The 26051-nt window shown below is 47.5% G+C and overlaps 2 protein-coding genes across 6 annotated transcripts in view; one reads left to right on the plus strand and one right to left on the minus strand.

The window, feature by feature from the left end:
- Positions 1–1620: 1620 nt before the first annotated feature.
- Positions 1621–21516, minus strand: STK11IP (serine/threonine kinase 11 interacting protein). Of its 2 annotated transcripts, XM_071562044.1 has the most exons (24): positions 21320–21516; positions 21018–21220; positions 18934–19008; positions 18532–18627; positions 17510–17617; positions 17231–17302; positions 16118–16247; positions 15836–15939; positions 14956–15045; positions 13890–13931; positions 13223–13390; positions 12840–12921; positions 12372–12737; positions 12020–12210; positions 10951–11061; positions 10009–10204; positions 8048–8539; positions 6442–6557; positions 6158–6255; positions 5796–5974; positions 5464–5548; positions 4476–4558; positions 2764–2990; positions 1621–2461 (listed from the first exon to the last, which is right to left on the minus strand). In XM_071562044.1, the coding sequence occupies exons 1-24, from the start codon at positions 21372–21374 to the stop codon at positions 2321–2323; spliced, it is 3510 nt and encodes a 1169-aa protein (XP_071418145.1). In that variant the 5' UTR covers positions 21375–21516; the 3' UTR covers positions 1621–2320. The 2 variants fall into 2 exon arrangements, with proteins under 2 accessions (XP_071418145.1, XP_071418146.1); XM_071562045.1 differs by lacking the exon at positions 8048–8539.
- Positions 21517–21650: 134 nt separating this feature from the next.
- SLC4A3 (solute carrier family 4 member 3) overlaps positions 21651–26051 on the plus strand; it is a 33668-nt gene continuing 29267 nt past the window's right edge. For 2 of the 4 annotated variants that reach the window (XM_071561616.1, XM_071561619.1), the window contains exon 1: positions 21768–21837. The gene's annotated coding sequence lies outside the window, so the exon portion shown is untranslated. Of the gene's footprint in view, positions 21742–21767; positions 21838–22047; positions 22125–26051 lie in introns of those variants that run through there. The other 2 variants (XM_071561617.1, XM_071561618.1) reach the window with 2 other exon arrangements.

The following is a 26051-nucleotide window of genomic DNA, read 5'->3' on the forward strand; positions in this document are numbered from 1 at the left end:
TCTGGCAATCCATGCTTTGCCAGGCCCCCTCAACATACACCCAGACATTGGTGTGGAAAAGGTGCTGCTTTGCTAGGATTGGAAAAGCAAGTTCCATGGATGAGCTTTCTCAGGGGATCAGCTTAAGCAGAAGAGACATCAACAAGCTGGTTCAGTAACCCCAAATTTGACACTTGCCCTTTGTGAAAAACCCAGCTATGGAAGGTGAAGACAGAACTTACACAAGCTCCTTAAATGGCTAGATTCAGACATAAAACCCTACTGGTCTTCACTGGATCAGCTTTCTCAGAGTACTTGCCCCACACAAAGCATGGACTGAGCTCACTCCCACTTGAGATCTGAGATCACTCCAAAGGAACAGAGCAGCAGCCATATGCTGACTGAGGAAGAGGGGAGAATGTGTTGTGACATCTGCCTCAAGGCAGTATAGATCTTGTCAATCTAGCCTGTAGAAGGCTAGATAAAAATATTGGCCACTGTGGGCCTTCAACAACTCAACTGCCTCTGGAAGTGACAGGAGGACATCAAATAGTACAGCATTTCCAAGAAAGCATCCAACAGTGTGCTATGAGATGGCCTTCAGACATAGAATGGAAACTGAACTTCCCCCCCTCCTAAGGCTATGAGGATGGCATAGATGGGTTTGAGCAGGGAAGGAAACTATCTCATCTGTCCAGGGAATCAGTGGGATGCAGTAGGACCAACTCCCTGCTGTTTTCTCAATGACAGAAGCTGAAGCCACCAACACCAACTTTGGGCATGTGCAAAGTTTGAATGTCACAGAGACTGTTGCAAAGAGCTGCCATATTCAGTATCCAAAGAAAATAGGCATCTGGTCACTGAACATAAAAATCAAGATCACATTGATATAAAAAAGAGGTTTTGTCACCAACAATTGAACAGTCAGAAAACACCCTGAAACCACAGGTTGGATACTCATAACAAGACAGAGACACTACTCGGGGAAAAGCAACCATCAGTAAGGTTCCTGCTCAGAGTGTCAGATCAGACCTGGCAGCACCTTATAATGCAGTAGGTCTATTTCTGCCCATCCCCACAGGGGGCTCCAGCTGCACCATAACACCACACACAGCATCTCACCTTGATGTTCACTGGGCAGGGGCAGAGATCCTATGGCACAGCAAAGCTCTGGTCGGGCAGCAGCATTTTTTGAGCTGCATTTAACTCTGTGCAGGAGAGGTTGAAACAAGGTAAAGCCTTGTACAAGGAAGAGCCTATGGGCAGGTATCCCCACCTCCACAGCCACAGCAGCAACAGCTCCTGAAAGAGGCAAGCTTCTGAGAGTCTATGCAGCCAGTAAGCAACATGCTGTGGCTGGAAGGCCATAGGGTGCCCACCTGAGTGCAACTGTCAAAGAAGAACACCACAACCAGTACCTGCTGTCAGTATAATCCTGTTTGGGTTTTGTTCCTTGGTTGTTGCTTGGAAGCCAGGCAGCTGGAGAAGCCCAGCAACCTGTCAGCACCCACCCTGAACAGGAAGGGGAGAATGGCTTGAATCCTGTGAGATACTGGGGAACCCTTAAGGCTGCAGCAAAGCTAGTAAGGAAGACCTTACAAAGACATTACAGCACTGCAAGGATGAAACAAGGAAAATATGACAATTCAATAAATACAAGATTTTATTACAATAGAAAATAGTAAAACTCATGTTAAAATAGACTCCTGCTTTTGGACTGCTTAGAAGAAGCCTAAGCTTCGCTTTTACCTGCTGGTGCCCACCAAGGTCCTGACCCTTAAGCAATGAGCAACATATTTCTGTACTGAGAACCTCAAGGCTCCTTCCTCCCCAGTGAAAGACTACAGCAGCAGACCGAGCTGTGCCCCACCAGGCAGACACGTAAGGGCGCTCTGTAGGGTTGTATACAACATGTTTCATGAGCTTGTGCAATCAGGCTTGTGTTGGAAGCAGGCAGCTTTAGGGAAATCGTGGACAAGGAGGAAGAGGAAAACAAAATTCATCAGCAGATAATGGTAGCTGCCCTGAGACAGCTAGGAAGGCAGCAAATACACCTCCTAGAAAGAGCACAGCACCCAAGTGCTTTGGGGTAGCTTATGCAGTATTACAGGAAACACCCTCCACCTTATCCTTCCATGGCCAGCCCAGTGCAAATGAATGACTGCAGCCTGAACCATCATGTACTCCCCTCTTCCTCACCAAAAAGGGCCAGGGGCAATAAAGAGTAGAAAGCAGAGGCCACAGAATAGCAAGGTCACATGGGAGTGGGAGACACTTGTGCACCATTGCCAGCACAGCAGCACTCTTGACTCCAAGTTCCGCCTGCTTACAGCCAGAAAGCTCACTCCAGTGCCTCGTACACAGCCTTCCGTAGCTCAATTGAGAACATCTCCTCCCAGGGACAACGGATCCACTCCACCAGCTCTACCAGGAGCTCAGGGCACTCTGTGCGAATGTGCCAAGTGCTCTCCACCTTCAGTACCTGGGAGGGAGGAAAGAGAGGGAGGCAAATGAGCAGACTAGCTTGAAAGGCATGAATAAGCCCTGAGCCACTATCCCTCACCACAGCTGCCAGCTCCTCCCAATTCCTCTGTGACCTCTTCCTTCCTCTCTGCTGCCAGCAGTGGAGTGTCCCTACATGACTTTCTGCTGTGCCCCCCTGCCTCTGTGGTGCAAGGGCCTAGGTTAGGATGGGAGATGACAGCCCCAAGACACTCTTGCAGGAACAGGATCTGAGCACAGTCAGTCCCCAGCGTCTTGACCTCATGACCACCTCCTGGTTACCTCATCATAAAGCATCAGCTTGATGTCACAAGGATAGAGGCGATAGGTTATGACATTGCTAATACTGGTGATCGGCTGCTTCTCCTTCAACTGAATGTTGCTCCTAGGAGGCATTTCTGCCTCATGGTCTTCATCCAAGGAGGGCTGCACCTGCCACTGGTGATTCTCCTCCAACAGGAACAGCATGGTTCGGGTGCCCAGCAAGGTCACAGGGAAAGCAGATGTCCCTAAAAGGATAGGAGGGAATAGGAGAGGCTTTGCTGAGAGCTTGAGTCACCACAGAATCAGCTTTGCTTTCCATTCCTCCCCTCGGGAAATCCTTTCTAGCAGCAGTAACTTGGGTGAACACCCTTATTCAGCTTCCTGACTGAAGAGGGGAGCAGGATAGTGAAATGTGGCTGGGCTTGACCAGCTTATCCAAACTTGTTGCAGGAACGTGCATATGAAAGACCACTGTCCAGCAAGCCTTGACCAGCCCATGTCCTCAAGTGAGGCAGGAAAAGCCACCTGAGTCCTTTGAGATCCTAAACAACACTTTACTACTCCTTAGTTAGAAGTCAGCAGCTGCAGCTCAAAGGCTGCCTTTTTTGGTCTAAATTTGTCTGGCTGCAGATATCTGATGAGTGGAACAGAGCACATAAAGTTTACTACTAAGCTAGGATGTGTCATAAGTATTGGCAGGAAGCAAAGTAGTTTTGACATACTTTAGGGAACATAAATATAATCCAGCTGATTTCAGCGGATGTAAATTAAGAGCAGTAGAACCTGGGAATAAGTTAGACGTACAGAAATAGGAAATGACTAGCAGAACTTGCTGAGGTCACAGGGCATCACAAGCTGATGCAGCAACATGTTGCTTTTCTCATCACATCTCACTCTTGGGAATTAGTAGGAATATCAGAAATGAGATGTTTGATTAATCCTGTCTGCTTGGCAATGAGATCTCAGCTGCAACTGTGTCCAGTTTTGGGCACCACACTCTAAAGGAGGAGAGAACTGCACAGCTAAGAACAATGCACTTTAAGTTCTCTGTCCCACAAAACTATTTGTTCAGTTTGAGGAGACCAATAAATGTACTTCCCGTACTTTTTCTCTCATACCTCCCCAATTGACAGTGGTGACCAGGGATGCAAAAGCAGCAACACATTGGTCAGAATCTGATTAGAAGCTAGGGTAACACTGGATTTGTTCACTGAAAACTCAAACCCTAGGTTTAACACATTTGTCCTTCAGCAAGTCCAGGAACAGAACTTGATGGGCTCCAGCAGGCTGTTACTGCACTATCGTCTCAGGTTCTAGACACCTACTTCTGTTTTCCCATATAAAGGAGCTTTTCAGGAATTCACACAAACCACCTGTGTTTATGACCCCTCATCTTTGCCTCAGATCAGGGGAATGATCCCGCTGTCAGATTATCTCTCATTTCTCAGAAACTACCCTGAGTTGTCACCAAACCTGGTCTGCAAGACTAACTGCTCCCTAGAACCTAGACTTCAGTGTAGAAAAGGGCTGGAAAATTCACTGGATGTATGGAAGTATGCTGCTATCATGCACATCCCAACACTAAAAAAGAGCCCTCACCCACACCCTCTCCCCATCTCACTGCTGAATGAATGGCCTAGCTTTTTTCTCACAGACTGTACGCTAAAACGACAAGCATATAAGCAGACAGCACAAGGTATGGGACACCTGGCCACTGAGATCTCCTGTACCTTGGATCAGGTAGGCCAGCAGGTAGAAGAAACAAGTGTCATCTGCAGCTGCAGAATCTGTGGTCTTGGGGTCCAGCAGAGGCCTGAAGGAGATAAAACAGTGAGTAATCTAAGCTAGGTTTCCTTCAAACTAGCTACTGTTCACTGCTCTCTTGGGCAAGGGAAGGACCCATCTCTTCCAGATGCTGCAGAAGTCCTCTCTCTCCTGGTTCCCTCCCACCTTGCTAGCTAGGAGCAAAATGCTTCTCGCAAGTGAGAAGGCTGCCCTATGCCTCCTATTTTTATTCCCTCCATTATATCCTGCTCAGGTTCCTCGAGAAGAGCTGAAGTTGCCCTGCCTGGTTCAGTCCATGAGTTCCCTTTGCCTGTTCACTCCCCATCCAGCAGGCATCTGAGACTGCTGCATTAAACCTGTAATACAGGCCTGGCTGCCACTTCAGTGGTGCCTCCTCTAAAGAAATAAATAAATATACAGCGGAGGAACCAGACAAAACACACAGACCAATATGATTGAGTGAATGCCCCCTTATTATACACCACACACAGTTTATATAGAGCTAAAGCTACACACCATTGGCTAATTTAAACCCTCATTACCACCAGGCTACAAACTTTAATTGGTTATAATCCACATCTCACAAGTCCAGCGTTTATATTATCTCATCCTCTATGTTTTCAAGCACCTCTCTGGTGTGCTGTGAGAACCCTGAGGAGCTCCCATGAGAAACCTCTAGGGAGTAGCTAACTCCTCCAAGCAGCTGTGACTTGTTGCTGCTTCTTAGCTGATAGCTAAGTCTCACAGGGTTTGTGCAGGCTGGTTTCAGTCCTACAGGATCTTATATAGATCTGAATTGTTCACTTGTGATTTTACTGTAGCTTCACCTCCTCCTGTGCTACTCTGTTTAGAGCACCATGCTTCCCAAGGCCTGCTGGACAAGCAGACATCACCTTCTATTGGAAATCCAAGCCTCTCACAGACTGTTCTTACCATAGCCAGTGTTGTGGATTCATTTCCACAGTGGGAATTTCCTTCACCTTACTCCTGTGCTTAGCAGGCAGCTCTTGCATGAGATCTAAGGAAGGGAAGAAAGCAGATGTCTTTTATTGCAAACCCAAGCGCAGTACATATTAGTTCAGGATGCTTCTCTAGTCTTCAGAGAGGCACTTTAAGTTATGACATCAGTGGGGTTCTCTCCAGATCTTTTTCTGAGCTGGCCAGAAGTCAATTTCCAACACATATCCAACAACAGCTCTCTTGATAGCTCCCAAGAGCAAACCTCTCAAATCCTCTCCCCCACTCCTCTACAGCTCTACTCTTACCTGTCAGGGTCTGCAGGAACTGGTCACAGCAGCTTTGGTTCCGGATCAGTAGATTGTAGGAGGCTTTTGGGTTCTCAAACTCCATTCGCAAACTCTGGTGGCAGAGTCCCACTTCCAGATGAGAAATATCAGACATGTAGTGAGAGCCAGTCTTCTTCAGCCAGTCTGCAGGTTGTCCCCTAATCACAGAGCACAGCCCTCAGCTGCAGCAGGCTGGCCTATTTCCTCTCCCACATCAGACTGCAACAGGGAGCTTTGCCAGAAAAGCCTCTACACGTTACCACACCTCCAGGGTACGGTTAGCATAGGCTAACACAGGCTGTCACTACCCAGCACTCACAGACTTGCTGCAGAGTCCTCACCTGATAGCCCCGGTGACTTCCAGCACGTAAATCCTGAGATCAGAAGCAACCAGGATTGAGAGGAACTCTCCTTGCCGGCCAAACTTCACCATCACTACCTAGAGCACACAGAGGGTGGGTCACAGCCTTGGCCTGCCCCTTGCTAGCTCACTCATGGAAAGGACAGATGCAAAGACGCTTTAGCTCTCTTCACACCCCACAGTCTCTGGGACGCCACCAGTGCAGAATTTGCAGGGCAGCAACAGGGACAGCCGAGGAGTAGGAGTGGTGCTGCAGGAGCTCACCTTTAGAAAGCACTGGAACTCCTCAGCATTCTCCTCAAAAACCTCCATATCCAGGTACAGCTTCAGGCGATGATCCACTGAACGAAAGTCCCTCGTGTTCAAGACACCATTTACAGCTGAGGAGAGCAAAGGGCAGCACTGACTTTGTCCACTGACCAAGTGTTGCCCAAGCATACAGACTGGCACTAGGGTAGCAGTGTCACCCCCTCGGTACAGCTGCTTCCATCAAGTCTCTCCTCAAGACAAAGGGCCAAACCCAGGGTTTTACAGGCCACATGTGGGATACAAGGGGACTTCATTGCTCCAACACTTGCTCTTTTTCACATATACAAAGATTTGATCTAAGCCAGCTTCAAACGATGCTCAACTGTCTAGTCACAGGAGGACACTGCTTTGCTGCCAGATTTGGCAGAAGAGCAACTCTTTATCACAAAGCCAGAAAGTATTTCTCATTTCAGCTGGTGCCAGTTCAGGTCAACTTCTTAACTCTGACTTTGAATGTGGCAAGGTTAAAGGGGCCTGAGGAAGACACCAATAAAACTGCTAAAGAACATAATTAGGTTTGTCATGCACTTGTATGAGCAAATAATGTATACCACAGGCTCAATACTGCCTGAGAGTACACACTTCCCAGCAGAGCCTGTTCTCCACCAGGAACACTAATCAGCTTCTCCACAGCAGGCATTTTTTCATTCTGTTTTAAATTGGGACCTTGTGATTTGACCCAAAAGAAGAGACTGCTTTATTTCTCACACTTCAAGTGTACAAGACTGAACATAGCAATCCTAAACTGGTTCTATATCAACTCCTTTTCAGTGGTGCAGCAGTCTTGAAGGGCTGAGGGAGACCTCTACAGATCAAGAAGTTGATGGGTTTGCAAATCAGAACTAGACTCAGTTACAGTAGAGTGACCTGCTGGGCCTGCTGGATCATTCCCAGCTTGATCTCCAAAGCTCCTTTCTAACTTCTTGTTCTGTAAATGACAAGCTGATGCCCATATAAAAGTAGTCTGCTACATCAGAACTCTAGAGGTACTTCACAAAAATCATTTGTGGACCTCCTAGTAACTGCTGTCTTGCATGACAAGTCTCACGCAGCCAGCAAGCAGTCTCTTGGACAGGCTTTGTCATCTGAAGCTCACAAAAGAAGTGAGGAAAGCATCAGTAACAACAGATCCACCAACCATAGCCTCCTATTTACACACCAGCCTCAGACTACCCTTAAGCCAGAGAATAAATACAGAGAAATTGCACATACTATTCTCTGAAGGTAATGCTCCAGCCAGAAGCTCATGGGTGCCACAGAAACCCAACATGTCCATAACTGAGCAGTGCAGCTTCCAGAACAAGACCCTATTACTCAGAGTCTAAGCAGTAACAGGGATTAGGAGCTGACTCACATTTCCCTACCTTCAGGCATGAGGATTTAACACAGAAGGGAATGCAAAACTCTGCTCTCAAGAACCATATGGTTGGTTACAGCTGCTTGTACTTAATGTTCCTATCTTCATTAAAGAAGAGGAAGTATACCCAGGAAGCACCAGTGACAAAGCCCAATGAACAAGCTGTCCACATCCCTAAACCCTGGACAGATGCTACGTACTTACAGGGACTGAGATTCCATGTTTCCTCGGACTCAGAGTTCAAAGAGAGCTGGGAAGGAGTGGGCCCCCGAGAAACACTGTAGTGGTAGCTTCCCATCAAGCTGCCCCCATTGGTGTCTACGTGGCTGAGTGACAAGTTCTGGCTCTTCACGCCCAGCTCCTTCCTGCAGTCTCCATCTGAACCACGGGAGTTGGAATGAAGAGCACTGTTGGGCTCACTACTTAGCTCCAGGGTCCTGGTGCTGTTGCTGGTATCCATCTCTGAGCTGTCCTCCCCGCTGATGTAGAACTTCCCACTCTCACTGGCCCGGACAGGTGTTTCCTCTGAGCCCTCCTGTTGGCTGCCACCCTCCACCACAGAGTCTGACAGATCCTCACTCGTGCTATCGGCACCGGGTGGCAGAGGTGTGCTGGAGCACACCTCTGAAGGCAGAATGACCACATGGTCACTGGAACAACAGGGACATGCTATGTGTTCACCAGCTGCTGCAGGATCTGTAGAAGATTTTGTCAGGAATAAAGAAAAGCCAGAACAGCTTTCTCTCAGCAAGATTTTGCTTCCTCTCCTCCCTCTGCAAACCACAAGCCCTCCTTTTCAAAGCAGACAATAATTACAATCTGACTTGAGCAGGTTGTTGAGCTACTTTGTTCAGAATCATATCCTACATACCTCCCCTCAAAAATCAACAAGAAATTCTGGATTGGTGCCAACATCCACATGAAATAGTTCTGCTCAGATTTAGGGTGATCAGTGTGTGCTGTGCTTGCAATTGAAACTATATTAGGGCTTTGGTTCATGATCCACATCCATAAGTGCTCACTTCACATCCATAAGTACCCACGTAACTTCTGAAGACCAAGCTTATCACCAGCCAATCCAATTTTCCTTAGACACCTCCATTCCCAGCTTGGTTTATCCTCCAGTCAACCATACCACAAGCAGGCTGTATCCCTTCCCCAGCTGTCCTCATCCCTCCTGACCCTTCTGAATCATCCTGATGCTCCCTTCACTCACAGAAGAACAGACTCCCAGCTGGATCAAGGGACTCCCTGGCAGAGAACAAAGTGTCTGGGATAGAGAGGAAAGTGCTGCAGCCAGGACAGCACTTCTGCCTTCACTGCAGTACTTCAATCCCAGGATACTTTGTCAAACAGCATTTTTGAGCCAAGGCTGGGCACTCCCCGCTTCAAATATAAAGTGAGTTTTGAAAAACTCTGCAGTCAGAAGATGCCTATTCAACACTAGCCCTGTCTCAGCCAAAATACCACATCTAGTTTTAAACAGACAAAGAAATATGTGGACAAATGGGAAAGAGTACAAAGGCGACCAGTAAGAAATGGCCTGTAAGAGATATGAGTGACAAGCAAAGTATCTAGAGAGTTGACCTTATTTAGTCTAGAGGACAGAAAACAGGACAAGTTGGGGGAAGAGAGAACAATGGCCCTCAGTCACAAAGAAAGGAATTAATCACTTCCTAAAAGGGCAGCAAGAGTGGGTTTAAGATCACAGCCAGGGAGACATGCTAGAGTTCTGGTTGTTTTTTCTGATGTCTAACAGCCAACATTTTCCCTGAAACACTGGAGAGCATATTCCTTGGAAGGTTCTGTTAGCAAAAGACCTTTAGAACAACTAAGTCTCTGTGGCAGAACTGACTACATGACCTTTAAGTCCTCTCCTAGACTCCAGTTTTCAGCACTCTTATGTTCTCCCAGACCCCAGGCCACCCAGAACAGGAGTGTTGTTTGTTTAACCTTAAATCAGTGGCTTATTCCTGCTAGCAAACAAGGCAGGCTCTTCCCAGTCCAAGTAGGCCAAGTAAGAGTACATCCCAGAACATGCTTTAATTCCAGTACAGCCAAGGCATCACCTTCTCTTATACATCCCATGCTCTGCACCACAGCTGCCACTCTAGAAGTCTGCCTGGGCATTAGCAAGCATCGATCTCCTGCACACTACATCCTACCTTGATTTGAGGCAAGTAGGAGCTCGAGGATTTTGGTGTCTCCAACCTCTGAAGGATGGGAACCTTGATGCCAGGGAGTCAGGGACTGTGAAAATTCCTGCTTGCATTTCAGGCACTGGAACTTCGTTGATCCCTTTTCCTGGTCCTGATTTCGTCGATTCTCCTCAACAGCTGGGGACAACACTTCAAGGACATTCTAAAAGCAGCAACATAAGGAAGAGTGCTAGCAAACAGCTATGATAGTCCTAATAAAAGCAAGCTTCTAACACCAGCAAGTTTTTCACATGCCTCACTACATGCCTCACTACAGCATCTCAGAGTACAAGGGGTACAGGGACATTTCCCAGCTGTGCAAGACTTGCCAAGCACATGGAGCTTCACTGCAGAAGACCAAAAGAACATGGTTTTGGAGGTCTGTGGCTTGTATCTATATATACTGACAGGCTTGCTCTGGAACTCTGGGTTCAAAGGTTCCACCTATTTGTGCCTTCTCTCCAACAACTTGTTTAAATATACTTAAACAGTATCCCAAGAGAAAAATGCTTGGATTAGAGACCACAGTCTCTACAGCAGCTGTGTGGACCAGAGCTGCCATAGTGCTTTCACTGTCCAGAGAGCTAGCATATCACTCAGCACACAAGAAACATTATGTTGCACATGCACGACAAGTAATGATCACTAGCTTGACTACAAACATTTCACCCCAAGAGGGAGAAACCTGCAAGAATTTCTCCTTGAGAGCACTCTTTATGCTGCAGGAGCTTCAATGCTCACGGCCATGCTCACAGGGCCCTTCACAGGTCATCTGTGCAGCAGAAGAAATTCCAACAAGCCAGACATGGGCAGCAGGTGTTCATGTGTTCTGAGAACAGCAGCCCTCTGCTGGCTGGAAGAATTCAGTGTTTTGCAGTAACACTGTCCCTCTGATCAGGCCTCCCCCACCTGTAGACACTGCTCCGGGCAGTCGTCAAGCACCACATATTTGCGCTTCTGCCGGTCCTTGCGAATGTAGCTGAAGTGCAATGTAAGGACAGGGAATACTCGTTCCAGGTCCTGCAGGATACAGAAAACACCAGTTCTAGGAAGAGGGAGCAGCTTTCAGTATACAGACATTTGTTTGCAACCAGCTGAAACATGGCCATGCAAGCACTTAATTCGGTGAGCCCTGAGCAGCCCTACATAGTTAATAGTGTTTGGGAGTCTGGTAGAATGGGCATAAACAAATATAAAGCTAATGAGTGCTGACAGCACTTGTGTTGAACTCTTGAAAAATTGCATGAGCACTTGAAACTTACAACAGTAACATTCAAGGCCTAGAACAAAGCATTTCAAACAAAACACCTTTGCATGAACATATTTCAGAGGAATATAAAGACACAAACATTCAAAAAGGCAAAAGGGCAGGATTTAAAAATGAGTTGGAGCTTTTGCAGAAAACAATATTGCAGAAACATGTGAACTTGCCTGTGCACAGGCTGAATGTTAAAACACTACCACAAGGAAAAAGGCATTTTCAACCTCCCTTTCTAATGAACCACAAAAGCCAAATATGGCTGGTAGTGCTAAAGCACTAAGTGCTAAACTGCCCACTGAGAACTTTCTAAACATCACAGTCAGCGAGGTGCTGCACTAGAAACAGTGCAATCCACAAACAGTCCTCCAAGGCCAGGGTGACAACCCAGTGAGGAAAGGACAGGAAGGAGGCCTCCATTTCATTTAAGTCCTCCTGACAAGTCTTGCATTCCTGCAAACTGGAACAATTTCTTCGGCCATTGTCTTTTAATTACAGCTTTGGAGTAGATTTGATGCTGGCTTCTGCTGCATTATTGCAGGTACTCTAAGCGATACAGATGCTCTTAAATACACATGCATTAGAGGAAGAGATGCTCTTTCAATCAAGCTTTACAGAAGCTAGGAAGAGACCTGCAGGATTCTCTGACAAGTCCAAATCCAGAATGCTGGCCCACACAGGGAGTAAGACGACAAAGGCTTGCACAGAGGCATAACTCACCATCCTCTTCCAGCTCAACTCAGAGGTTTCCACATTCTGCAGGCATTTCAGCTCCAGCTTGTGGAGGACTCTGGCAGCCTTTAGTTCCACCTCAATCACATGCTTAGCTGTGACTCGCAGGAAGATCCAGTCTGGCTCTGGGTCCCCTTCACCTTCTATTTGGCTCACCAGCACTGGCTGGCACAGGTCCACTGTCAAACAAGGCACAGTACAGGTCAGTACACGCAGCAGGCCTTCAGGCCTGCTGGGCCCAGGCCCTTAGAATTCCCACAATACACAATAAAGCTTCAGAGATATCCTATTTGATTCATCTGTTCTATCATCAAACACAGCAGTGAAAGGACCTGTTTACCTTCAGGCTTCTCCTCTTCTTCCTCTCCCAGCATTAGCTCATCTGCCTCCTCTTCGTCCCTCTGTTCTCCTTCCACAGACTCATCCAGCTGTACTTCAGGCTCTTTCTCCTTCTCAGTGTCATTCAAAGGAAGAGAGGATTCTTCCTCATCTACCTGGGGCTTTTCTTGCTCTGGGTCAGAGCTCTCACTCTGCAAGTCCATTGCAGGAGGTCTGCCTGCAATCTCATCTGCAGAACGACTACGGGAGATGACAGGTACTTGGTCAGGCTCCTCCAGGTGTCTCTTGTACTGCAGCCACTCAGCACCAAAGCGATCTCTGAAGCTGGCCAAGCGCTTCATCTCCTTCTGATGCTGTAGGACCAGGCCTGCAGACAGAAAACTTAGGAAGCATGAAAATAGTTACCAGGCCAGAGTACTCTTACTGTGTGTTCAGCTGCTGTGTTACTAAGGAAGAAGACAAGCCTCACCAGCAGAGAGAGATAATGTCTGGGGCTCATGTTCTGTGTCACTTGGCTCTGAAATACTCGCTCTGCGCACTTTGATTTTTCCCTGGAAAAAACAGGGTAAGAATAGTTGTGAGGGATCAGAACAACCAAAACAGCATCTGATGAGGGGCTCTGTCAAACTGAAGGGTTTATAGTTGTTACAGTGTAGAAGCACACCATGAAACATTTGACACATCAAGAGTGATGTTAAGCCCAGCCTGTTCCTAACACACAGCAGCGTAGGGGCTCATGAACCACCCAGTCAGTACCAGACCACATCCCACTGCACAAGACTTTCATGTTGAGGTAGGCCCTTCACCCAACATGCCAGCTATGTATTTAAGAAGCTATGTCAGTTCCCAGACCCTGCTTTTCTTCCGAGGGAGCCTGACAGCCACATTCTCTGCTGGGGACTGACTGTCACTGAAGTCTGCAGCACAGGAACTTTCCAAAGCGCTGCGGTCCAGTGCGGTCTTCTCTGAGGCAGAAGTGTGGATGGACTCTGACACACTTTGCACAAGTCTTGGAAGGTGCTAAAGTAAAAAAAACAGAACATTGCTGGCTGAGTGCAAATGGCAGACAAGGTAACCAAGCCCCATCTCACACTGACAACTTGCCTGCTCCTCACTCCAAACTTTTATAATCTCAGTCAAAGTAGTGACAACAGATTCTGCCTGGTTGACTGGATTGTTTATTGCAACCAGTGTGATTTAACTCAATCTCTGCCTTTCTTAAAGCAGATGGGAAACTGATAAGTTTGTTTTGCTGACATGCAGTTCAAGTGTCAAGTATCAGACAGTATTTGAAGAGGAAAGAGGCAAGAGTCCAAGTCCTGCAAGGCCACATAAGCCAGAGTAAGTTTCACTGGCCATATTTAACAATTACTAGGAATCAGCATGGACTGAGACAAAATGAACTATGTTCAAGTCAAGACAGCCCATACAGATTTAATGGGACACATGACAATGCAAAAACCTGTCAGAGTTCCAGGTCCCAAAGCCAGTAAGAGCAGTTTTTAACAATTATACTTACCATCAGGTCTGAGGAAGAGAGTGGCTTCCCATCCAAAAAGAACTGTAATTAGAGACCCATTTGAAGTCAGATTTCATTTGGCTGGTACATACTCAGGACAACTTCCCCTGACTCCTACTCTCCTTCAGGCCACCCTAGGGTTGGGATCCCTGGCACAAAATTGCAGAGACAACCCTGATCCTGCCTATCCATCCCTCTTTTACTTGTAGCTATCTGACCTAATAGCATATAAGGCCAGAAGGGACTGTCATAGTGTTTCCTGCTTACAGACTGAAACATATCCAAGACAGTTCGCAGAAGGGCTACAGCAGATTATTCTGCAACAACTTGTTTTGAAAGGCACTCACTTTCACCTTAGACCTAGTACCCTCCTTCTAACCTGAATCCACCTGGCTTCCAATAACATGAACTCACTGAGAGCTTTTTCTAAGGTGCAGTTTGAAGACAATGTATCTAGTCATTTGACACTAATATGAATGGGCAGATCAGCTCTGAACACCTCTGACCCTTAGCAAGTAAGTTTACTTTGTTAAATTGCCAGAACACTGGCTTTGCTGGCTTATTTATTTGAAATGAGATTACCGAAAACTGACCTAAGTGTTGGAGTGCAAGGGAACAGTGATGATATCTAAGAGCAGAGTGACGGGGAGAAAGAAAGAGGTGGTCATGGCTGCAAAAGTAGTATATACTTAGGTAAGGTCGGCCAAAATTGAGGTTTTTTTGCATGGTTCAGCTACGTATTTACTATGCAGCAGGAACACAGTAAACTTGAAATCATCAGTGAGAAAAACCGAAGAAGTAGACACTGAAAACATGGCAAGATCTGAAGTCTTGCAAACGTGAGATCAATGTTCCACTCTGCCCTGGAGAGCACACCCCATAAAAATGTAAGGATAAACTACTCGACTGGAAGGGGAAAAAAAAGAAAAAAAGCAACCACAAAATAATCACCTCTGTTATACCACTGAAATAAATTTTAAAGTTTCTTTTCCCTCATTTGCCCCCGAGTGTTAGAATACTCTGTGCCTTCAACAGCAGGTGCAGAAGGCAAGTTGCTAATACTCACATTGGAGGAGGCTGCCCTAGGAGATAGATGTACAAGGGCTGCAGATCGGTGATTTTGATGGAACCATATTGGGTTACCCTCTAAATGCAGCTGGGTGGGAGAAATAGACAAATTGTTATTAGAAGCAATATTCTATACGCAAATCTATTCTGCCTGCAGGCTTTACTCTTTCTCTCTGCCTCAGGAAATATCCTTGCAGTGGAACAATGATCGAGCCAGGAGAGGACTAAGCTTTTACAATGCTTCCTGAAATTAGTTCACCAAATGGAGGAGATTAAAGTACTTCCTACCTGTGCCCTTAAATCATTATGAGCTTTTTCAGTACTGACTCTGAGAAGTGTTGAGAGAACAGTCCTTTGCAGGCCCAGAAAAGCTATGGATGTCTCATCCTTGGAAGTGTTCAAGGCCAGGCTGGATGGGGCTTTGAGCAACCACATTCAGTGGGAGGTGTCCCTGCCCGTGGCGGGGAGATTGGAACTAGATCTTTAAGGTCCCTACCAACAGAAACCACTTCCTGATTCTACGATCTTCCTTCACAAGCACTATACTGACTGCAGTGATCCTCCTTCAAACTTCCCTGAATACACATATCAACAACAAGATTATGGTAGGATTTCACTGAACTTGATAATGTTAAAATCATAAAGAAGCAAGGAAGTGGGGATGAATACATGGAAAAAAGTTAGCTTGAGCAGGGGTCACCAAAAATGAAGGCTGAAATTCAGGTATCTATCCAAGGCTCCCCCCGTCAGTTTCCCACGTTAAAATTAAATGCTCAGGAGTTGCACTTTATAAACTCTTTTCTTACCACAAAATCTCCATCTTGCGCACCCTGACCATGAAATCTTTAATATACCAACCCATCTGGTTTTATGCTTACTTTTTTTAAACAGTGCAGAGTGGACAATGGTGCCAACTGGCCATGTTCAAGCAGCAGGTTATAGGCCACATCCAGGTGCTGCAGATTCACAAGCTGCTCCACTCCTGTGAATAAAGCAAGAAGCCATCAGCATATTAGAACATATAACTTAGGAACTTCCCACCTATCCCTCTACCCAATAACCCTAGTAAAAATAGTTGTGCCCAAGATTTCAAATTCTGTTCCTTCTCAAGAAGACAGAAAGGCCTCAAGCTCAGAAATGCTCCTCCCTTGTGGGCTCACCATTAATGCTGTCAAGCTCATTGTTGCGCAGGATCAGAGTCACCAGCTTGGATCGGCTGAAGATGCCAAGGTTTGGCACCTTGGATAGGAAGTTATAAGCCAGATTGAGGTACTCTAGTTCTGTAAGGGTCTGTTCAGAGAGAAGAACAGTACCAGATCAATTGGGACTTTTGCTCAAAGCCTGACTTTAAACTCAAGACAGAGCACTAGCTTCTACCATTTTCTCCATCCCAACAAGGTCAAACAGCAAGTGAGTTTCTTAAGACTGTTTCTGCAGAAAGACTTTGATATTCACATTGAGAGTGGTTTGACTAGGGGCACTCAGCGTGACCTAACTGCTTTACAAAATTTGCTAGGAGCAGCTTTCTCCTTCCTCACCAGCTTCAATGGAGCACAGGAAAGGACTGGACACCCCGACTCAGCAAAAGGACTGAACTACCAAAAGAAGCCCTTTCTTACCTTTGTAAAGATGATGGTGAATGACACCTTGTGAGCCCCACCAACACCATGAAAAGCTGTTTCATAGCTTCTCTTCGAAGAAGCAGATCTAGCCCAGCAAAGCAAGGATTTCACTGCCATTCCCCAGAGACACATGTACCACTGTGATGGATTACCCCTTTTCTACAGTAACTGACAGGTTTCTGAAAATGGGAAGGAAATGGTGTTGGGAGTCTGAACAAACTGAAGAGGAAGTCTCTACAGCCTCATGCCTAACTACGTAATTCCTACCTGCTGCACAGATTACAGTGAAGTCTTGGCCACAACGGAATGCACACTGTGTTTGCAGCTGTACATACAATGTACTCTATGTGTATCAGCGTATTCACCACTCAGCCATGCTGGAGCGTCAAGTGATAACTAGGGCTAACTCTCCTGTCTTAGAGCAGATGAGGAACACTGCCTGCTCTGCCTCAGTGGCACTGGGGCTCCACATACAGGACAGCAGTTTACAGGCTGCAGATGACTAGCTCTAAGCCACATGCCTGCTGGGCCACATCTGCCATTTCTTTTGCTATACCTCATGTAGTAGACACATGGTTCATGATTACAGCACTTTAGTAGTATCCTCTCCATATGAGGAAACTCTGGTGGTTCTTAGCCGATGACACTCACCGTTAAATAGTGTTCACAATCCTGAATCTTGTTGTGACTCAAATCCAAGACCCTCAGAGCATTCAGTAATTGCTGAAGGACAAAAAGGTACTAGATCAAATCCTACAAAAGTCTCCACTACAGCATGAAAAGCCTTTCCTGCTGGGAGAGGCCAGCAAAATTAACATTGCCCACTTCCTCCCACCCAGACCTAGCAGCATCAGTAACGGTAGGCCCAGCTCTTGGCTGTGATCATCTCTTCTTTTCCCCTCAGTCATGTAGGAAAGATGCCCCACTCACCAGTGCATCATCCAAGGCAGTGATTGAGTTATAGCTGAAGTTCACAGTCTGCAATTCCAACCATGGGAGAGCGCAGCTCAGATCTCCACCACATGCTGAAATAATTTCCTAGGAAGAAGAGAGAAGCCATTCCTTGGTGAGTACTGTTACAGTAACAGCAGATGAACACAAGAGAACAGTTAGTCTAGAACAAGACTGACATATTGTGCTTTACAGGCCTTGCCTGGCTTACAGAGGTAATGACTTTTAAGTCACTATATCAAGTATTTGGAGGTGGTGGGAATCCCACAGCTATTCATTTAGAAAAAGGGGAGATGCTTTTGTTTCCCACACTAAAGTAGCAATAGTTAACCTGTTAGAATTCTTAGGCTTGGAACACTAAGCACAAAGATTCACACTAACAAAACCTTTTTCAGACCTCCATCAAAGCAAGTTAAACACTTATGTTCTGACAGACAAAAGAAGCTCTCAAAGCGCTCCCTATCAGTAGCCCCTGTTCCCCTGCAGGCAGCTGTTTCTATGGCCCAGACAGAAACTCAGATCCCCACAACCGGTATAGCCCATGCCACTCAGTTTTCCATGGTTGGAGCTCATCTTCACATCTCAGAAATCTGTAGGGCAACAGTGCGGATAACACACAAGAGAACAGCAATTCCTCTGACAATCAGCTCTAATTTAAGGCTGCTGAGGTATGACAAAATAAACCTTGACTAGGAATGAGGAAACAGCCAGGTACACAGAGTTGTCAGGCCTAGCTGAGACGAATATTGTCTGGAGCTAGAAATTTGCAAGAAGCTAAAGAGGAGACTACTGAGCACATGTATATCCAAGCAGGGAAAACTTCAACACTGTTTTAGACAGGAATAGGACCCTGGAATGTGGAAGGGAGAAAAAGCCACATAAAACATGGATGGATGAAAGGCTTAACACTGTCTCCTCTAGCTTCCCTCTGTGAAGGGCTGCTAGGATCAAGATAGTATTTTCCTTGCAATTTTCCCCATGAACTGTGTAGAGACACTCACCTCCAGTGTACTGATACATTTGCAACAGGTTAGAGATTCCAGCTGAGAATAGACAAATCGCAGTCCCCGGAGGCAATGTGGAGGGACAGACCTCAACTGCAGCAGTGATGAGAAAGTAAGGACAACATACATCAAAATATTACAGTGTAAGAGCAGCTGCCATTTCAGGCTCACCTTTGCAAGGGTTCTCCCATTTCCCTGCTGCAGACTCCCTCTCTGATACTCCAGCCTTTCCTCATATCCAAGTTTCACCCCAAGCAAGTGTTACAGTTTAGACTTAGGCTTCTAGGGAAGCCACAAAAGCCTACCCAGTTTTTGGAGTAGAGGCACCCTGCCACCACAAAACTAGTCAAGAAAAGCCAAACAGCAAGACTCAAGGCCACTCCTGCCACCTGTACTTACTTCCAGATGCCGAAGAGACTTGAAAGGGAAGATCTTCACAGCAGATTGCAAAACACAGTTTGGAACATGAACGAGCTAGAGAAATGAGAACAGAAGTCTCATGTCAAGCTTGATCTGCACTGCAATACCATCATCTTGATGGACTCAGCTGCAGACTTTGAACAAGGCTCCCCCTCCAGCTTGGGTATTCGCTGACGAGCTCTCCCTGAGTACTGCTAACAGCACTGTCTCCTGGCTCCACAGTACAATAGAGGTCAAAGAGAATAGCAGGTTAGCATGCACGGTCTGTCAAACTACAGAGCTCCTCTTTATCTTCCCTGCCCATGTGGCTTCACCACTTTCAGCACCACTGGGAGATCTGACAGCTGGATTCCTCATCAGCCACCACTAGCAAATCTACTACAGACAAATCTAACTACTGAAGCTATGTTTATCAAGCAACTGAACTGAACCAGCACACCGGTGGGAGGTGTGCATGTGCATTTCACTACTAGAGGCCAAATAAGGGAAATCACAAGAAGATACAATGGAAAACAGAGTTTGTCTCCATGACACTGTTAGTATTAGACTGAGGTGCCTGCAAACCTCCTCTGCATTCTGTAGTGCAGGCGCAGGCCCGTTCACCAAAGGGCAGTTACAAACACAAACACTGTTTCTGTTCATGTACCACAAAGCAGCTTATTAAATCCACCTTTTTATGCTTTCTATGGACAGTGCATAAATAATATTTTAGGCTGCTACTGAAAGTGAGTAATGAAGTAGTTAACACCTCCACTGCAGACAGCAAAGTACAACCAGAGAGACCATCTCTGCCAGTTACATCCATGTTCACGCAGAAGTGACTCATCAGGTGCAGAACAGACATTCCAAGGCCTCATCACCGCTACTACTTCCACAGTTACAGCCTGGCAGCAATGAATCACTGCCCACTGCCTGTCAGCACTAATTCTGCCTGTTGAACAGGGGCATCTGTAGGGGAAGCTTGTGCTGGGAAGTTGTGATGATCAGTTTTAGCAAAGTTTATTTCAGATGTCATTCTTGCTGTGTATCTTGATCATCTCCTCTCCTTCCACTGTCTTAAAAATCTGATCAGGCTGCTATAAATTATTAGTTTCTCCAAGTAAGTAAGTAAGTTACCAGAGAACAATAGCCAGCTAGCCCTTCTTTACAGGCTTGTTACAGAGAAAGCCACTCACCACAACATCCTCCTCACTGCACTGTCCCTCCATGTCTTGTCCTGCCAGGAGGCTCATGTTTCTCCAGGGGCTCTGGGCCCACTCCAACCTCCACACTCAGTACACTGCTACAAAATCCTCCCAACAACATTCAGATACCTCTCCAGTCTCACATGGAAAACAGTTTTAAAGACATCACAGACTGCAGTGCTTAGCCACGACACTTAAGCACCACAGTGGAACCTAAGGACTGCTGCTAATTCCTCTTCCCCTTTCAGGCTCTACTACCCTGCCAGCAGTCCCCCACTGCTGAGTAGAATCATGTGCAGCGTTCTAACACACGCCACCCTTCAAAAACCTCTCTGAAGAGTTTCTAGATCTGTACTTTTATCTTTATTGCAGACTTGTTAAATTTAATGAGGATAAGTTACTAGCAATGTCTCATGCTGTGAAACCAATCAGTAAGAACCACTGCCCAGGCAGTCGCATATAAAACTCCAAAGCGAGCAGCAGATGGTCTCAGAGTAGCGGGTGTGTACATGTCTAACTCCTCTGCTGCCTTGGGCAGATCAATCATCACTCAGGGAGCACTCAGCTGTGCTCGACTGCCAGATACTGGCTAAATTGCTCCAACATTTCAGGAAATAATCATTTTCCAACAATGACAACACCTAACCAGGGTCAGAACACACTTAACTCCTTCTGCCCTGTTTTTAAGTTCAAGAAACATTCTGCTGAGTTGTATGGCTGAACCTAGGTGAAGTAGCTACAGACTGTTTTACTGAACTATGACTCCATGCAATAGCCCTGTGAGAGCCACCTAAACCACTGAGCACACAGGAGGCTGCTCTGAAGCTGTGCCTGCCTCCTCCACTGGCCGGCCCTGCAGCACGCCCGGTATGTACGGACCTTCAGGGAGTGAGTCTTCTGCAGGACGTCGAAGAGGAACTGCGCCTGGAGGATGGCGGCAGTCTCGGCGGGGTGCGACGGCAGTGCCACAAAGCCCCGGTTCTGGTTGCGGGAGCCCAGGTGATGCTCGAAGACCTGCGTGAGGTGCTGCAGGGTGGGGGTGAGCAGCGTCAGCGTGCTGGAGCCGTCCAGAACGAGGTCCCCTGCAGGAAACAGGAAGCACGGGCCTGGCCGTGAGTGCCTACACAGCGGGGGCACAGACACGACCCGGCCCAGCGAGGTGCGCAGTGGCCGCCACTTACCGGCGTCCTGCAGGAGCCGCGCCAGACCTCGCACAAGCGTCTCCGCCGCCGCCATCTGCAGCGGGAAGGGCCGAGGCGGCGTAGATGGGGGTGGCCGCGACCGCGGCACGGCTCGGCCGATCCCGCCGCCGTTCCGCCGCTCTTCCGCGTTGCCGCCGCGCCCTTCCGCCGCCCCAGCGAGGCGGCCGCCGCTCACATCCGGTTGCCATGGAGCCCGCCCCAGCGTCCCCCTCCCGCGCGGCGCGGCCCGCGCCCCCCGGCCCCCGCCCCGCCGCCGCCCCGCGCCGCCACCCCGCAGCCCCCCCGGTAAGCGGGGGCGGCCCGGCAGCAGCGGCAGGCGGCGGAGCGGGCCGGCGGGAGGCCGGGGGGCAGCGCCGCCCGCCGCCGGCACGGCACGGCACGGCACGGCACGGCGGGGCGCGGTACGGCACGTGTCGGGCGGAGCGCGGCGGCGGCGGCGGCGGCGGGGCCGGGGCGCGGCGCGGCGGCGGGCGGCTCTCCTGCTCCGGTGGTGCGAGGTACGGGCCGGGGTGGGGTGGACTCCTGCCCTTTCCTCTGCGCTGCCCTGGCTGCAGCAGCCCCGCCTGGCTGCCTTTCCCTGGCCCCGAGTGCGGGGGGCTCCGGTGCTGCACGGTGTGTGGGGCGGTGCGGGTGGCTGCACGGTGCGCTGCATGTTGCATGGCATGGCACGGTGCGGGGCGGTGCATGGCACGAGGCGCGGGGCACGGCACCGCACGCAGCGCAGTGCCCGGTGCAGGATGCGACACGGCGTGCAGAAGCCCCGCGCTCTGCATCGCACGGCACGGTACGTGTGCGGTGACCCCAGCGCCTGTCTGATGTCCTTCTCTCCCCCGTCTGTACGTGTGTCTGTCAGAGCCATCCGTACGTCCAGTGGAGCGGTTGCTCCTTGTTACTGTCTGGTGCTGGCAGTTCGTTCTGACGTGGGTTTTGTTCCGTGTGTTCGTGTAATGTGCCTGTGAGCTGCATCGGCTCAGTCCTGTCTGGTACTTCTATGAAGAACCTGTGAGGCAGTCATGAAACAGAGAGAGTGCTTCAGGAGTGAATAGCTGTGGTGGTTCATAGAGGGTAGTTGAGTAGAATATAGGATTCATTGAAATATTTAAGCTTTCTAAAGTACTTGTGTAATATTACAAATTTCAACATAGCCATGTGGCAGAGAGATCCACAGGTTAAACCCTTCTTGCCTGAAAACTTTGTGTGTTTACTGTTGTACTGCCCTTTCATTCTGGTATGTGCATCCATTCCTCTGCCATGTCAGAGGAGAGGTAGGGGCTGTGCAGCCCACTTCTGTTTTGTTTGACTTTGAGGCTGTGACTGTCACAGCAGCACCCAAATGCTTTGGTGTATGCAGCAGCACCCCTCCTGCTTATGTTCTCCATGGACAGGATCATCAGGATATCTTCCCAGGCAAATGTTCCCAGGCCTCTAATCCTTCTCCTCTGTGAGCTCTTCCCATCTGCGTCTATCAGCCAGAGTCCCTTCTCCTCCTCTGTCCTCAAACCAGCTTTGCCCCTGTGGCTTTATCCCTATCTTAACATCCACTACTAGTCTAGACACTCCACAGCTAAATTATACTCAGCTGATGGCCAAGGGTTTAGGGAAGAGCTGAGGAGATGGTTTGGGGCCTGATGGCTCTCTCCATGCAACCCATGGAGCTGGGGCAGCCCCTTGCCCACGGACCTGCCTACAGCATTACCAGCTCATCTTTATTGCAGTGTGAACTGCTCACCTCTGCCCCTTGAAGATGTGCATTTTTCTCAGCAGAACAGGGGATCTTCTGCACTGGCACTCTTAAGCAGCCTTTGGGGGTCAGGGAAAGCCTTGCTAGAGTCCCTGTGAGCAACATGTGGGAGATGCCATAGCCGCCAGAATCGCAGGGATGTGCCTGCTAGCTTTCCTTCAGCATCTGTTAAGCCTAGCTGGTCACTATGATGGTCGGTACAAAGTACGGTGATTTAGGTGAACCAGTTCTGTTTACTGATGTGTTTGTGGAGAGAGCAGGGATATGTGAGTGTGCACAGGTTGGCAGACTGTGGATTTTTCTGGACACCTTTTGAATCTGGCATGCTGGCATGATGCTTCTATTACAGAAAATTACTTCTAGTGGGAATGCTGAATCATATACTCCCCATAACCAGGAGATGCAGTAGAATGACGGTATCAGTCATTCGCTTTTATTTAGTGGTGGTTTGTTTGTTGGTTGTTTTTTTTTTCAGTTTCCCGTTTTGTCTTGTGTTCTTATGGCAGCCCAGGCAGTGATGCCAGCAGTCTGGGCACTTCAGTATGATCCTTATTAGCAATATTCTCCCTGATATTCATATTAAGTTTCTGTTTTACATTTTAACCCATTCCTAAGTCTCTTTGTGAAGGACTGCTTGACTCCCAAAAAATAATCTTTAATTATGTTTTGCATCCTTGAGATCTTTCCAGACTGCTTGTTTGTCCCCTCCCCATCTTAGTCATCCAGTATTGTGCTAGACAAAATTAGCTCCTAAACCTTCCTTATAAATCAATCCCTCTGGGCCACTGGCAATTTTTTGTTACTCTTCTCTGAACTCCATCTGTTGGGGGTAATAGAAAAGCCAGGCAGGATCTGACTAGATGTCCTTCCAGCCTTCCTCCAAAGATGACACAGAGTAAGGGGCAAGTGGCCTCTAGTGGCTAGCCATCAAGTAATGTGCTGAAGGGGAGCACCAGTGCTCCCAGGTTGTGGGCTCTACATTCTCCAGAAAGCAGGAGAAGCTGGTAGGGTTAGGATTGGAGAACACACCTCCCATCCCCACCTCTCTTGTCCCCAAAGTGGCAGAGCCTTCAGACAGCTCAGGTCTGAGCCCTGCTGGCTTGGGGCACCCACATCCTGCTTTCACAGGGTGGTGAGTAGAGCATGGATGGAAATCCTGTGGGTACCTTGCAGTCCCTCTGAAATTTCAAAGCAAGTCCCCTGGGCTCTCTTCCTTCTAGTAAAACTGTCTGGCTTTTAGCTGTTCAGCAGCATCATTACAGTGACAGTTTCAGAATAATTCAAATATGCTGAGTTTGGTGGGTAAAGAAAGTGCTGGATCTCTCCTCCCTTTTAACTTCATCTAGGCGTTCAGGCTATAGTTTTAAACTCAGTCTAACATCTTGCAAAACTGGTGTGAGCAGAAGGCATTACATCCAGCAACCCTCTTGGACATGGGTTTCCTCCCTCCTGGAGCACAAATCCCTCTGTGAGCCTCTGCTTTGCTCCAGATATGCCTGAGCCTGACCTGAAACAAAGCACATTGCTTCACACCACTGCTGTTTTTCATTTCCTTCAGAGGCCCAACAAGGCACAGTGGTACAGAGGTTACATAGAGGTGGAGCTGAGCATTAGAACTTTTTTTGTTAAATTACCTTTACTATTTTGCTAGTTTTTAGGGATTCTGCCTCTATGGAGCTGCTGTCCAAAGCCCCATGATCTTTTTACTCCTTCAAGTTACAGTGCTTCTAACATGTTTTTACTAACAGTCTGTAGCTGTGAATGTTCTGTTCCTTAAAAATATTCAATCCTTTCTCTTAACAGTCATGATGGTATGGCCCTTCAGAGTGAGGTTTCCCTGCTAGTTCTTCCTGCCGGAATAAAATGTTCCTTGCCTTCAGTTTCAAATGTGCTGCTGTTTGTTTTCATGGAATTGTACCCACTTCTCGAGTTAAATGCAAAAGAAAATAAAAGCCATATATTACCCTTTTCTCTATCATGTCTTCTAAAAGGCAACTCAGTCTCTGCTTACAAATGATTTCCAGAACTTTCTCCCTTTTTTCCTGCTGTCTCTCTTGGAACCCTTTTGCTCTGTTTTTCTTGAAAAACAGGGTTTGAAGTTGAAGATTATAGTTTAAAATCTACGGAGTGGACAAGGTGCTTCAATTCTTTTCTGCCTTGTTGCTTATGGCCTGGATGCTGCATTTGCTGTGTAGTTGTCTGTCTTGGCAGCCTGTTTCTCTTGAGCTGTTCAGGTCTTATTGAGCGACTGAGTTACTGAAGAGTCCACTAGGTGTGTTTCAGGGGTTTCTCGCATTGAGTTTTGCCTTGTTCCTGGTAATTAGGAGGGTGGACCAAAGGAGAATGCTTCATCAGTGGTCAGATTAGCTCCTCAAAAATCTGCCTTACAGATGGCCCTGGGATTTTTGGTTTGAATAAGCTCTTCAGGTAGGCAGAGTAACTAGAGACCATCTAGAGATCTTCAAAGAAAGGATGATGAAGCGGCCTTACTAGTATCACGTTTAGACCATCTGCTTTAGTGTTTTAATGGCCTGTCTTGAACAGTGACCCATACTAGGTACTTCAGATGAGATAGTAAGAAACCCCTCAGCAGATAATCCAGACATAACCTATAACATTATAGGTTATTCCAAAGCTTTCAAAGCTGGATAATAGCTTGTTCTGAAAAATGGGTTTAACTTCTTCTATTTTTCTTTGTCATAAATACTTGTTTTATAGAAACTTGTTAGCAAGAGATGGCCAAGCTATCCTTTGACTTTGCAGTTTTTTACTCCTTCATGATATCACTGAAAAAATGTTTTCTTTTGCAATTTTGACTTCATTTGTTTTCTACTCTTGTAGTTTTAACAAATATTTCTTTTCTTGTGCTGTGAGCCAAGGGCACTTTGTTTCTCCTTGTGCCCAAAGCACTGTGCATGTGCTTACATCTCACTTCCTCCATGAGTTCAGATCAGTATCTTCCCAGTGCCA

The sequence above is a fragment of the Pithys albifrons genome, chromosome 8, assembly GCF_047495875.1.
Source record: "Pithys albifrons albifrons isolate INPA30051 chromosome 8, PitAlb_v1, whole genome shotgun sequence".
Classification (NCBI taxonomy): domain Eukaryota; kingdom Metazoa; phylum Chordata; class Aves; order Passeriformes; family Thamnophilidae; genus Pithys; species Pithys albifrons.

Excerpts from the sequence above, each read along its gene's own strand:
- STK11IP (XM_071562044.1), bottom strand. The coding sequence starts at position 21,374 with ATGGCGGCGGCGGAGACGCTTGTGCGAGGTCTGGCGCGGCTCCTGCAG. Across the intron at positions 6,256-6,441 it reads AGTTCCAGTGCTTTCTAAAG|GTAGTGATGGTGAAGTTTGG; the intron begins GTGAGCTCCTGC and ends TGTGTGCTCTAG. Across the intron at positions 5,975-6,157 it reads GAAGTCACCGGGGCTATCAG|GGGACAACCTGCAGACTGGC; the intron begins GTGAGGACTCTG and ends CTCTGTGATTAG.